This window comes from Hemiscyllium ocellatum, chromosome 25, assembly GCF_020745735.1.
Source record: "Hemiscyllium ocellatum isolate sHemOce1 chromosome 25, sHemOce1.pat.X.cur, whole genome shotgun sequence".
Classification (NCBI taxonomy): Eukaryota; Metazoa; Chordata; class Chondrichthyes; order Orectolobiformes; family Hemiscylliidae; genus Hemiscyllium; species Hemiscyllium ocellatum.
This window is the reverse complement of record NC_083425.1, coordinates 52412623-52425064: the sequence shown is the minus strand read 5'-3', so window position 1 is coordinate 52425064 and position 12442 is coordinate 52412623. Positions and strand designations below refer to the sequence as shown.

Sequence of the window (12442 nt, the reverse complement as noted above, 5' to 3'; positions counted from 1 at the left end):
GATGTTCCTTAAGACTAAAATCATTGACCATGCATTTGCTCACCACTATCTCATCAAGGCCTTGTGAATTGGGAAATGGAGTAAGCAGTTTGCCCCCTCAAGCCAGCTCAGTCATTCTGCCCATTGGGCAAGATGCCTCAATCTCCAACTCAATGTGTATTGATGCAGATAACCTTCACCCTGATGTATAATCTCTAATCATGAGTGCTGATAAAATGGATTCCTACAAAATGGGGCAGGGTGTCTGCAGTGTGCTCCCATCATGAATCTGGCAGGAGAGGTGACAGTACAAAGCCACAGAGTGATTAGTGGAGTGTAGCCAATGCAGTTTAAGTACTGCACTGATGGGTGGGTGGGGTTTGTTGCGAATTTGGATGAGGTTAGCAGAGTTTTCAATGACTTTTGGTTTACCATCCTCCATAAGCTTGATAGCTGGCCAGGGGACAATGTGCCTGGAACCAATCCAATCTCCATTTCCCTGTTGACGTGGCCCACCAAAATACAGTTCATATATCAGGCAGTCTCCTCTTCCTCTCATCATTAGAATCCCTACAGTGTGCAAACAGGCCATTTGGCCCAACAGATCTACACCGACCCTCCGAAGGGTAACCCACCCAGACCCATTCCTCCTACCCTATTACGCTACATTTCCCCCTGACTAATGCACCTCACCTACACATCCCAGAACACTCTGGGCAATTTAGCCGGGCCAATCCACATGATATGCAAATCTTTGGACTGTGGGAGAAAACTGGAGCTCCCGGAGGAAATCCACGCAGACGCGGGAAGAATGTGCAAACTCCACACAGTCGCCCAAGGCTGGAATCAAACGGAGTCCCTGTTGTCTGTGAGGCAGCAGTGCTGACCACTGAACCCTCTCTGGGAATAACCAAATCTGTGCCTATGATTTCCTCTACAATGCCCATGAAATCAGGATATTGGTGTCAGCGTTTTACTCAACTTTCATTATCACTCTTGGCTTTATGTCTAGATTTCCCATTTTATTAACAATGAGGGAAACCTCAATCTGATCTGAATTAAGATGAGAGGATCCAAATATTTCAAAAGTGCTCAATTTTCCTAGAGCAGGGCATGCTCTGCCATTCCATAGGATCATGGATAATTTGAAGTTCCTCACATTCACTTTCCTGCCCTTTTACACATAACCCAAGCATCTCTCTCAATCTTCAATATACAGAAGGACCCCCCGAACCCCATCCCCCTAAACACACAGCAAGCAGTTCCATAAACACTTAACCCTCTCAGTTCCTCTTTATCTCAGTCTGAAATTGGGACTCCCTTATTCTGAGACTATTCCTTCTGGTCCTCGAACCTCCCACAACATCCTCTCAGCAGTTACACTGTCAAGCCCCTTCAAATTCCTACGTGTTTCAGTGAGATCACCACTCATTCTTATAATCTGTGGTTGAAAAGTGTGCTCCTTACTCAAGGGTTACTCAAGAAGGCTACCCATGCACAAAAGGTTTTTGTGCACCAGTGGAAGAATCTCTGAATTCAAAAATTCCACTTAATAGCTGCAGAAAATGTCATACTGCGGCCAAACAAGTTCATTATCAATCTGTAAATCCTCCTGCTATGCCTGTGCTGTGTCTCCTGCTCCCTGGCGTTTGCTTCACATAGCATCTTGATTTTAATCTTCCTGTAACTTCCAAGTGTTAGAGAATAGATAATAGCCTAAGAATATTTTAACAACATGAGAATTATTAGCACAGCCAATCAATCTTTCTGTCCCAGAAACTACAGCTGAAGCTGGGATACAAGCAATAAATCATAGCTCCAGATGGAAGGTTGTGCCAGAAGCTGGGAAAGTACAGCTGATACTTCTCTTACATTTGCACAGGACTGATGGAAGGAATTTACCAACTGAAGTCCCATTCTTCAAAGGGATGGTTTGTTGGAGGTTTGTTTTTGCTTTTCCTTTATTTCTCTCCATCTAAATTTATTTCATGCTCTTTCTATACTCTTCATTCACTCTCCAGTCATTTGTTTGCCTTTTCCAATTTTTAAAGCACATTGATTAAGCAGATCCTGGTATTCATTGGAATCCCTGCACTTTCAGCCGGTTATGCTGTAATGCAAAAGAATATGGAGCTAAAGGATGCAGAAATGTCTAACTGAGCAAAATCTCATCCATGGTGCTGTAAGTTCATTGCTTGGCACATTTACAGTCATAGAGATGTACAGTGTGAAAACAAACCCCTCAATTCAACTCGTTCAGATATCTAGTTTCTTTTAGAAGCATTTAGCCTATATCCTTCTAAAGAGTAAAAAGTGAGGTCTGCAGATGCTTGAGATCAAGGGCTCTGGCCCGAAACGTCGAATTTCCTGTTCCTTGGATGCTGCCTAACCTGCTGTGCTTTAACCAGCAACACATTTTCAGCTCTATATCCTTCTAAACCCTTCCTATCAATATACCATCTAGCTGCCTTTTAAATGTAATTGTACCAGCCTCCACCATTTCCTCTGGCAGCTTTATCTAGGCACTCCCCACTCTCTGTGTGAGAAAGTTGCCCCTCAGGTCTCTCTCATCTTTCTTTCCTTATTCTTGTATTATCACATTGTTACCACACAACGGGTGGACAATTGCTGTCTAGATTTCAACCAAGCTGATCGCTGAGGTTCTGGATATTTATATATGGAATGATTGATACCTTGGTTATGGAATGAGTTGTGAGCTGGAATCTAATCAGAGTGTAGATTACATAGAGGTTACTGGATTGAACGAAGTGGGGTAAAGTCTGGTATTAATTGGGAGGCACCCAGGTATTTTGTGCATAGAGTAATGGATTGCCTGCAGGTGGTTTTTCTGCTGCAGTGAGATGCTCCAGGTTCAACGCACCTCCATCCAAGATTTGCCCCCCCCCCCCCCGGAAGTTCATACCATATATTCATACCAATTGTGTGTCAATTTGTAAGTCCTTCCAATGGTAGGCAGTAGGTGCGGGAGATTGTCCTGGTCAGCTATGGAGGAAATTGGAGCTTCTGTCATCATTATTCATAGTTCCAGAATACAACATGCATATTGCCACCACCCCTAAAAAGGCACCAACCTTTTGCTTGCAATAACTGTTGTGAATAAGCTCAAAACAGTGTCAGCAATCTTAACTCTCTCCAGACCCCCTCCATTCCACCGACCTCTCTCCAGCAGCCTTTCATCAATGGTCTGGCAGCTTCAAATGAAAGGGGGCTTATCACCAAGTACAAGCCTAATTCAGGCATTCGTCCTCTTCTTGAAGTCCTCAAATGTCAGTTTGGGGTCACAGTAACTGGTCGCTTTGACAGAACTCTGGGTTACTGTCGAGGCTTTGTGAATGGATTGTCTTTCTTCCAGAGATTCTTCTCTCCTGGTTGTCTATTCAACAACTCTCGACTTGGGGGCAGCACTTCCCAAACTAATTCCCCATAACTTGAAGCATGGGCAACGTTGCACTCCCTCAGTGAGATCTGTGAAACAAAGAAAGGGGCCTGTTAAACAGCAGCCCCACCGTTACAACTCAGGCAGAGTTCCATAGTGGCCACTGCAGTCTCTGAACTCAAGACTCTTGACATTTTAGCTCATGGCCTCACTTAGAGTTCCAATCCCTTCTTGAGCCAGTTGGGTGTCTCCACTTGCACACTTAGAGGCTGCAAAGGTCTTACTATTCTTGAAACCTTGCATTCCCGGTTTGTCCTTAACTTGGAATAAAAGCTCTTTCCCTCTGTAATACTGTAAACTCTTTATTTACACTGATATACATGAAACTGAATACAACTTTCTCGTAGTGTTTCTCTGCTTCTCTTCAAGTGTCCAGTATTTTTCGGTTTGCTCTGCTCATATCAGAACAATAGAATCATTTTTGCCATCATCATTAACATCTTCATATCCCATGATTCAGCAGCCAAAGAGCTGAGTTCAGTGAATGTGCGTGATCCATGGGCACAACAAACAAAAATGAATCCAAACCAAAAATGAAGCGAGCCACTGCTCTCCGCTCCATTGGTTTCACTTCTCAATCTTGAACAATAACTTACATTATAAATCCATGTTTCAGCCAAACAGATTAAAAAATTAAACAGTGCTTGATCACACAATGTTAGAAATTTCAAATAAACACATTTGCATCGATATTACACAAGTCAGTAAGTTGTAATGTACAAAGATCAAGCTCAAAAACAGTCTCTTAATTTAATCGTCCCATTTTGCACTTTCTCACTTTGCTGGCAACGAGCAGTCTGTGCTCGCCAGGGCACACCATCTCGAATTCCTCTCACAGCAGATAAGAAATGCATCTGCTCCTAAATCCAGTGTAGCCCCTCATCACTTCACTCTCTAATGCTATTAATTCTCTGATGGGAATACTTGGTGCATATGTAAAGATAAGAAAGAAAATGTTTCAAAATATATATATTTATATATATTCTCAAAGCTGGGAGCAAGTAGGTATTTACATCATGAAATCTGCAGTTCATGCTTTGTAGATCCTATCGTCACCATGGTGACATAATACTTAGCATGGAACTTGCAGTTTCTCACCATGAAAATATATAGAATATTGCTTATTGCTGAAACAATATATCCTTTGGTGAGGCTTCTCATCTTGTACTCAGGACAATTCTCAAGAATACCAATTCAAGGGCAAAACTAAGATTTACAGTCCATGAGAGGACAGTGCTGCTTGGTTGTGAAGTGGGTCTCTTGGTTGGTAGAGATGTTGCCACTGGAAGCTCCATCTATTAATACATGGAGCCTTGTTCATTACAGACAGAGAAAAAAAATGTCCACACACTGTATCTGTTACATCTCCACAAAAAAGATGACAGCCAGTCACTAATTCCTTTTCCAGGACAATACTCTGACCAATAAGAATCACCCTGCCTAGATGAAAATCTGAACAAAGACAGGTAATTAGTGGGTCCATTATCCACAGCAACCTTGCTACCAATCGGCATCTACATGCCAACCAGTCCTCTCATCCAACATAAATATCAATTTTCCCCATTACTGGTATTCTTGCAAAATGTCCTGATGAGTGCAAGCTTCAGTCGATAATACTAAGGTTTCAAACTGCCCAATGACTGAGGCTGTTGCTTGTTTACAAGTGGGACAGAAAGTCCCAGTTTGCATATGGCACAGCGATGGTTGGTGACTGCATTCTGGTGTTGTGCGCGATTCCGTACACAGACCGGTTTCTGGGTGCAAACAGTGCGCTTTCTGAGCGAAGGAATGTAAAAACTGCAACGGTTTGCATATCTGGTCAATATCTCGATGCGGTTGGTGGGAGTTTGCTGTGTGTAAACTAGCTGCCATGTTTCCCGATAACAGTGACTAAACTTAAACAAACAATTACACTGTTGAGCACTTTGAGACATCCTGTATAAGGCATTTTCGAAGAATTAGTAACTACTGGTTTGACGTAGTTTAGTTAAGGCTGTTTTAAAGTTATTAATTTGATTTAGACTGAATTCAGTGTGATAAACCTATGTATGGATTTATGGAACAATGGGGTGTGGCCAGAAGGGACAAATGAAGACAGTTAGTGCTTTAATTCAATGATTGCTCCATCAAAGGGAACTGAGACTACACCATACACACGTGCTGCAGAAACATCCCGTGACCTCTACGATGGATATCTGACTGGGAACCACAAAACAGTTTTGTGGTTTTGACACAGTTATGGGCACGTTGGGAAAATGTTACCCGGCTCTCGGTATGAGGACAGATTGGGCAAATGAATCGAAAGACCAGGAGATTGATCATCTACTTCACTGTTGTGTTGTGGAGCTAGGTCCATGCAGAGTTGGCCTTTGCATTAACCTCCAAGACAGCAATGTGAGCACTGCAGAAGGAATCACTCAACAGTGACATCCTGTCAGCTCCCTGTATTAAATGGAGATCTTTTTCAGGGATGTTACAACACACCTCTGGGACTCCTGGCTCAGAGTCAGGGACACTACCAATGTGCTGCAAGATCCCTCAAGTGTCTCAACTGCTTGTTGTGATTAGGCCAGTGGACACAGCAATGCACTAAGTACAGAGGGAGATGTTAACGGAGGAGAACTCACTGATGCAGAAATGCCTGCTCTGTTCAGGAGCTCTGTCCTCTTGGCTGGACATTTATGCCCAGACATTGACAGCTCAGTTATCTTAAATATTATGTGTGTTGGTGCATGGCCATAATCCATCAGGGATAATTTCTGAAGTACGTGTAGAAGTTACACATTGCAGAATGACAGTAATCCCTTTTCAAAAGATCACCCAGAAAGTCACTATCACTCTGCAAAGCATTGCACTGCTGTGGCCTTCAGAGGCTGAGGTATACAAATGGGAGTCTGACAAAAGACAGCAGAGGGGAGTCAGGCAGGGGACCAATGTGCTGATAATGCCCCATTAATGTGTTACACTGTTGTTTCACCCTAGTTAGACCCACTTTGTTGTAGAAGCCAAAACAGGACAAGAGTTTGGGGAGGGGGTGACCTCACTGTAGCTGAAACACCTGTCTCCTATCCCACATTTTACCTATAGTTCAAGTGAAGCACAAACAATACAACACAATAAAACAAACAAAGCCCGATGCAGTGGGTATGGAGAAGCTGGGAGCTGGGTTGGACGGGTCAGGCCACAGTCAGTGGCAATGCTACACCAGAAAACACGTATAGAAACTGTCTCACACCAATTCGGATACCTCAAAGCCCCGCTCTGATGGGAGAGCCCTCTTTGAAGTTTATTGCTATTTCCTAATGATTAAAGCTCAATAATATTGCTGCAGGGGAGACTGGCTTAGGATGACAGCTCTCCTTCCCGAAAGGATAGGAATGGACCAGATGAGTTTTTACACCAATCGGCTGGGGATGTGACGCAGTGGATCTATCAGGAGAGGAGCTGACAATTAGATAACTGAAAGAAGGTAGCTTGATGATTGATACCCCTGACTTTTGTTCCAAAACAGCGCAGGAATTGGAACTTTTTACCATTAGAGACAAGGGTGGTTTCTCAGGAACTGTTCTAACCAAGTCTGACCCAATATGGTCCACACATTGACTTTGCCACATTAGCCTGTGATCAGCGTGTGCGAATACATACATACATGCCACATGTGTACACTGGTATATGCTACTCTTACACAAACATGCTCCATGTGCTCACATGCATACATGTGCTACTCATACATGCTACGTGTACACACAGAATGCACTATACACAAACATACATGCTCCACATACTCTCAGACATGAGACACGTGCATAAACATGTAGCACATATGTGCTATAAACACAGACATATGCTACATATGCACATGTGCTACACGTGCTCACATACAGCCATGCCCTCTACACAAACACATGTTCACACCTTACAGAGTCCAGAAAAGGCCAATACAGCAGTGAGCTACAGGTGTCATTAACTTAAGCTGCTTTTCCACCTCAGCACAGTTTGTGCACAAAAATATTCTTCTCTCTGTACGTTCCCAGATTGTCCTGATGTAAATCGCTGTCGAGATACTGAGCGGCGGATTAGATATTCACACAGAGATGCAGCTCTCCTTCCTTGGAATGGCAGCAGCTGACAGTGGTGGTCTCGATTGGGAATGGGAATCATTCCGTGTCTCAGACCCGGAATACAGTGTTCTCCACCAGGCTGTCCCCTTGTCAGGGACTCGTCCCCTCCATTCCAGATTAACACGGTGCGTCTGAAGCCTGGTCAGGGCTGATCCAGTCACCACATCAATTCAGGGCGCCTCCCTCAGAGGTGGGACACTGGCCACATACAGTCAGTGACCGGGGGCCACAAGCCAGGGGAGGTTTGGGACAACTTTGGCTGACGGACACAAAGCAAACCCCTGAGCTGCCCAAAGCACTGAAGTCAGGAACAAGTCACTGGAGAATCTGTCCTGGAAACAAAACAAAAACAAAAAATGCTGGAAGTCGCAGCAGGTCAGGTATCATTCCCTGGCTGCCAGGGGCTTTTAACCAGTTTAGCGTTAGGCTGAAGTGAAGGGGCGCTTTCGTAGCTTTGTGAGACAACGGTAAGTAATGCAGGGCTGGTAACTCCAGCTACTGGGATGAAGGTGTAAGTGCTGGGTTTGGATTTTATCTGCTGTCATTCACCATGAACAGGCTAAACGGCTGTGACACACAAGAGCAATGGCGGCTCCTCACCGACAGTGACTTCGGGGTCATTGGCCGGTCTGATGAAGATCGAATCCTCACTTTGCTTTTTTTGTGTGGGGGAGGGTGTTCCCAGGTCGACACCTTGTGCTTTCAATTCATTTTAAGTGCTTATCGCAGCAGGAACTTGACAGGGGGCGGATATATATACACACAAAGTATGAATAAAAAAAAAACAGCAATAGAATTCCGGTCTCTCTCTCTCACGGACTGATCCGGGATCCATACACCGAGTGCAGCTTTGAAAGCCCTCCCGAGGCCTGTGGACAACATGGTGGCAGCAAAGATCTTCGCCATCCCTGCTCCGTCACCGGAACAGCCTCATAGGGGCATGAGGCTCCTGCCTGGACAGACCGCTTCCGGCAGTCACCATGGTTACCCCGCGGCCTGGGGTGGGTGGGTGGGGGAGGGGCCTGTCCCGCCGGCGGCCAACGGGACGACATCGAGGAACGTAGGATCAGTCCAACATGGCGTCCAACTGGTCGGCCAGGTCGTCGAACATGCTCCCAATGTCGTCCAAGATATTACCAGCGGACTTCACCGAAACCGAGCTGACGGGGGAAAGAGAAACAAAACAAAATAAAACATTCAGGTGATCAAAGGCCGCAGAAGCGAGAGTTCTCATAAACAGCCACCCTGATCCATGGAGAGTCAGCCCACCCTCTCCTTGGGCGCTGCCTGAGCCGCTGTGAGCCCCAGCGTCGTGGGTTTTCCAGTAAAGTCACACAGCATGGAAACTAGCCCTTCACTCCAACCAGTCCATGTTCCCAAACTAAACTAGCACCACCCGTCCACATATCCCTCCAAAACCTTCCAATTCATATACCTAATTAAATGTTTTTTTAAACATGATAACTGTACCCGCATCCACCACTTCCTCTGGAAGTTTGTTCCACATGTGAACCACTCTTTGTGTAAAAAAATAAGTTACCCCTCATGTCTTTTTTAAATCTCTCTCCTCTCACTTAAAAAATGCCCCCTAGTCTTGAAATCGCCCAGCCTAGAGAAAAGACACCTGCCACTCACCTTATCTATGTCCCTCATGATTTTATAAACCTCTGTAAGGTCACCCCTCAAACTCCTACGCTCCGGTGAAAAAAAGTCCCACGTTAACCTAGCCTGTCCTTATAACTCAAACTCATACCTGGCAACATCCTGGTAAATCTCTGCTGAACCCATTCCAGCTTAATAATATCCCTCCTATAACAGGGCGACCAGAACTGAACACAGTACTCCAGAGGCAACCTCACCAACATCCTGTACAACCTCAACATGACATCCCAACTCCAGATCGGAAGGCTCTGCCTTTACAGACAAAAACACTAACGGTGAATATCCACTTCTGCTGATACTGAGAACCATACAAATTAGGATCAGGAGTAGGCCACTCTACCCCTCCAGCCTGTTCTATTATCAAATAATATCCTGCTTATCTGATTACTCTATACTCATGCCCCTCCCCACACGACTTTCCACCCCTCAATAACCTTGCACCCCCTTGTTACCTCAACCGCAAAGTATTCAAGGACTCTGATTCTATCGTCTTGTCAGGAAGAGAGCTCTAAAGACTCTGACCCACTCGAGGGGGAAAATAACTCATGTGTGTTTTAAACAGGCTTTAACTCCTTATTTTTAAACAGTTTCCCCCGGTTGTGGATTTTCTCAGGAGAAGCAGCCACCTCTCCTCAGCCAGCCCCTAACAGAACTGCATGTCTCATTCAGGTTACCGCTTACACTTCTCAACTCAAAGGGAGCACAGGCAACTTGCAAAGATCAGCAGGCAGTGAGGTGGGAATGTAAGCTGTGAGACACACACACACATTGGCAAACGGAGTTTAATGATATAAGTGTGAACTAGCTGTTTACTAAAAGAAATGCAGATTGTCTCTCTTTAAAAGGCTGGCACACTGGCATGGGGTGGTACGGTGCTCAGTGGTTAGCACTGCTGCCTCACAGCACCGGGGCCCCCGGCTTCGATTCCAGCCGCGGGTGACTGTCTGTATGAAGTTTGCACATTCTCCCCGTGTCTCTGTGGCTTTCCTCCAGCTGCTCAGGTTTCCTTCCACAGTGTGAAGATGTGCAGGTTCGGGTGGATTGGCCAGGCTAAATTGCCATAGTCTTCTGGTATACGTGGATTAGGGCATTAGTCAGTCACTCTCCGGAGGGTCAGTGTGGACTTGTTGGGCTGAAAGGCTAGTTTCCACACTGTGGGGAATCTATGAAGGTTGTGATCCACATTGTCCCTAATGATGTGGATAGGAAAGGGGATGTGGATTCCTGCAGTTGGGATTTAAAGAGTTATGTGGAAAATTAGATCTTTAAAGCAGGTGAATTGGCCATGCTAAATTGTCCATGGTGTGTAGGGATGTGTGGGTTAGATGCATTAGTTTGGGGTAACTGTAGAGTATTAGGGTAGGGGAATGGGCCTGGGTGGATTACTCTTTGGAGGGTTGAGGAGGACCTGTTGGGTGAAATGGCCTGTCTCCACACTGTACAGTTTCTAAATGCTCTAGTAATCTCTGGGTTACTCCCAACACCATGTGTAAGTCTGTACAGAAATAGGAAGGTAAGGCAGATGAATGTGGGCCTGGAAAGTTGGTGCAGGAGAAAGGCCTATGGATTCCTGGGATGCTGGGACTCGCTCTGGGGGAGATGGCACCTGTAGAAACTGGAGATGGTAAATCTCACAAAGCTGGGACTGCACTCTGTGCAGAATGGTTGGCTCAAGTTGTTGACTTCCCACATACCTGCTGGGTGAGGAGGAGAGAGGATTACCAAGTAATCCCAGAACATATAAAATGCTGGGCGAGGCAGGAAGCTCTAGGATGGAGAGAGTAAGTTAATAGATGGAGTCAGAATAAGGGAGAAAGTAACGAAGTCTAACTCAGGGTTATACCGCCTGCATGTGAACGCACAGAGTGTGGGGAGTACAACTGGGGAGTTCCAGGTACATATTGCCTTGTGGGATTAGAATGTTGTGATGATGACAGAGAAATCCAAGTGTATATGTGTCTAAGTCATCAGATGCGGGAGGACTGGTAGAGAAAGCTGTTAAAAACAGTGTACTGGGCTTCATTAATAGGGGCATAGAGTACAAGAATCAAGGGAGTATGATAAACCTGGAGAGGACACTGGTTAGACCTTGTCTGGAGGATCATATCGGTCGTTCTGCTTTAACACACGTTTCATTAATGTGACGCATCACTGTTTCCAAAACTCAAGCTTTTAAACCGAGTCTTGGTTGTAACGCGGTTACAGAGCCAACACTTTCAGCACTGTTTCTAAAGGACGACTCTCCTACAATGTGGGATTGCACAAGAACGCCCCCATCACGTTATGTGAGAACTGATTGTATACACCTCTGCACCACATTATCAAATCAAAATCCCGAGTGTGGAAACAGGCCATTTGGCCCAACAGGTTCACACTGACCCTCCAAAGAGCATCCCACCCAGTCCCATCCCCCTACCTCATCCTTATAACCCAATTAGACTACACATCCCTGGACACTATGGGTAACTTAGCATGGCCAATCTACCTAACTTGCACATCTTTAGATTGTGGGAGGAAACCCACGCAGACACAGGGAGAATGTGTAACCTCCACACACACAGTTACCCAAGGCCCCAGTTAAACCCGAGTCCCTAGCTCTGTGAGGTAGCCCTGCTAACCACTGTGTGTCACCTTAAATTATAGGGAGGATATGAGTGCATTGGAGAAAGTGCAGTCGTGATTTACAAGAATGGCTCCAGGAATGAGGAGGATAGACTGGGAAAGTTGGGGCTGATTTCCCTGGGGAGGAGAACACATATGATTGGTTTGACAACCGTTTTCAAAATCGTGAGGAGACTGAACAGCATAGTTTGGGAAAGACTATTTACTGCTCGTAAAAGGAGAGAGAGCCGGGGGACTCCGTTTGAAGAAATAAATTGGCGAGCAAAAAAACTTCAAGCAAAGCAGTTAGAGTCTGGAATGCAGTGCCTGGAAAGGTGGTAGAGGCAGATTCAATTCAGACAGCGGTAAAAACAATGCCTGCAGATGCTGGAAACCAGGTTCTGGATCAGTGGTGCTGGAAGAGCACAGCAGTTCAGGCAGCATCCAAAGTGCAGCGAAATCGACGTTTCGGGCAAAAGCCCTTCATCAGGAATAAAGGCAGTGAGCCTGAAGCGTGGAGAGATTCAAGAGGGGACAGTGAATGGTTACGGAAGCAGTAGGAACATTAAGGGTTGGGGGAAAGGCAGGAGTTTAGCACTAAGTTAAAATTCTCAGACAGTGG

General features: G+C 45.4%; 1 protein-coding gene across 4 annotated transcripts in view; it reads right to left on the bottom strand.

Annotated features, from left to right (window-relative positions):
- Positions 1 to 3725: 3725 nt before the first annotated feature.
- LOC132827680 (caskin-2-like) overlaps positions 3726 to 12442 on the bottom strand; it is a 277191-nt gene continuing 268474 nt past the window's right edge. For all 4 annotated transcript variants that reach the window (XM_060844329.1, XM_060844327.1, XM_060844328.1 and 1 more), the window contains one exon: positions 3726 to 8717. In XM_060844329.1, the coding sequence (XP_060700312.1) occupies positions 8624 to 8717 (94 nt within the window). In that variant the 3' untranslated portion in view covers positions 3726 to 8623. The remainder of the gene's footprint in view (positions 8718 to 12442) is intronic.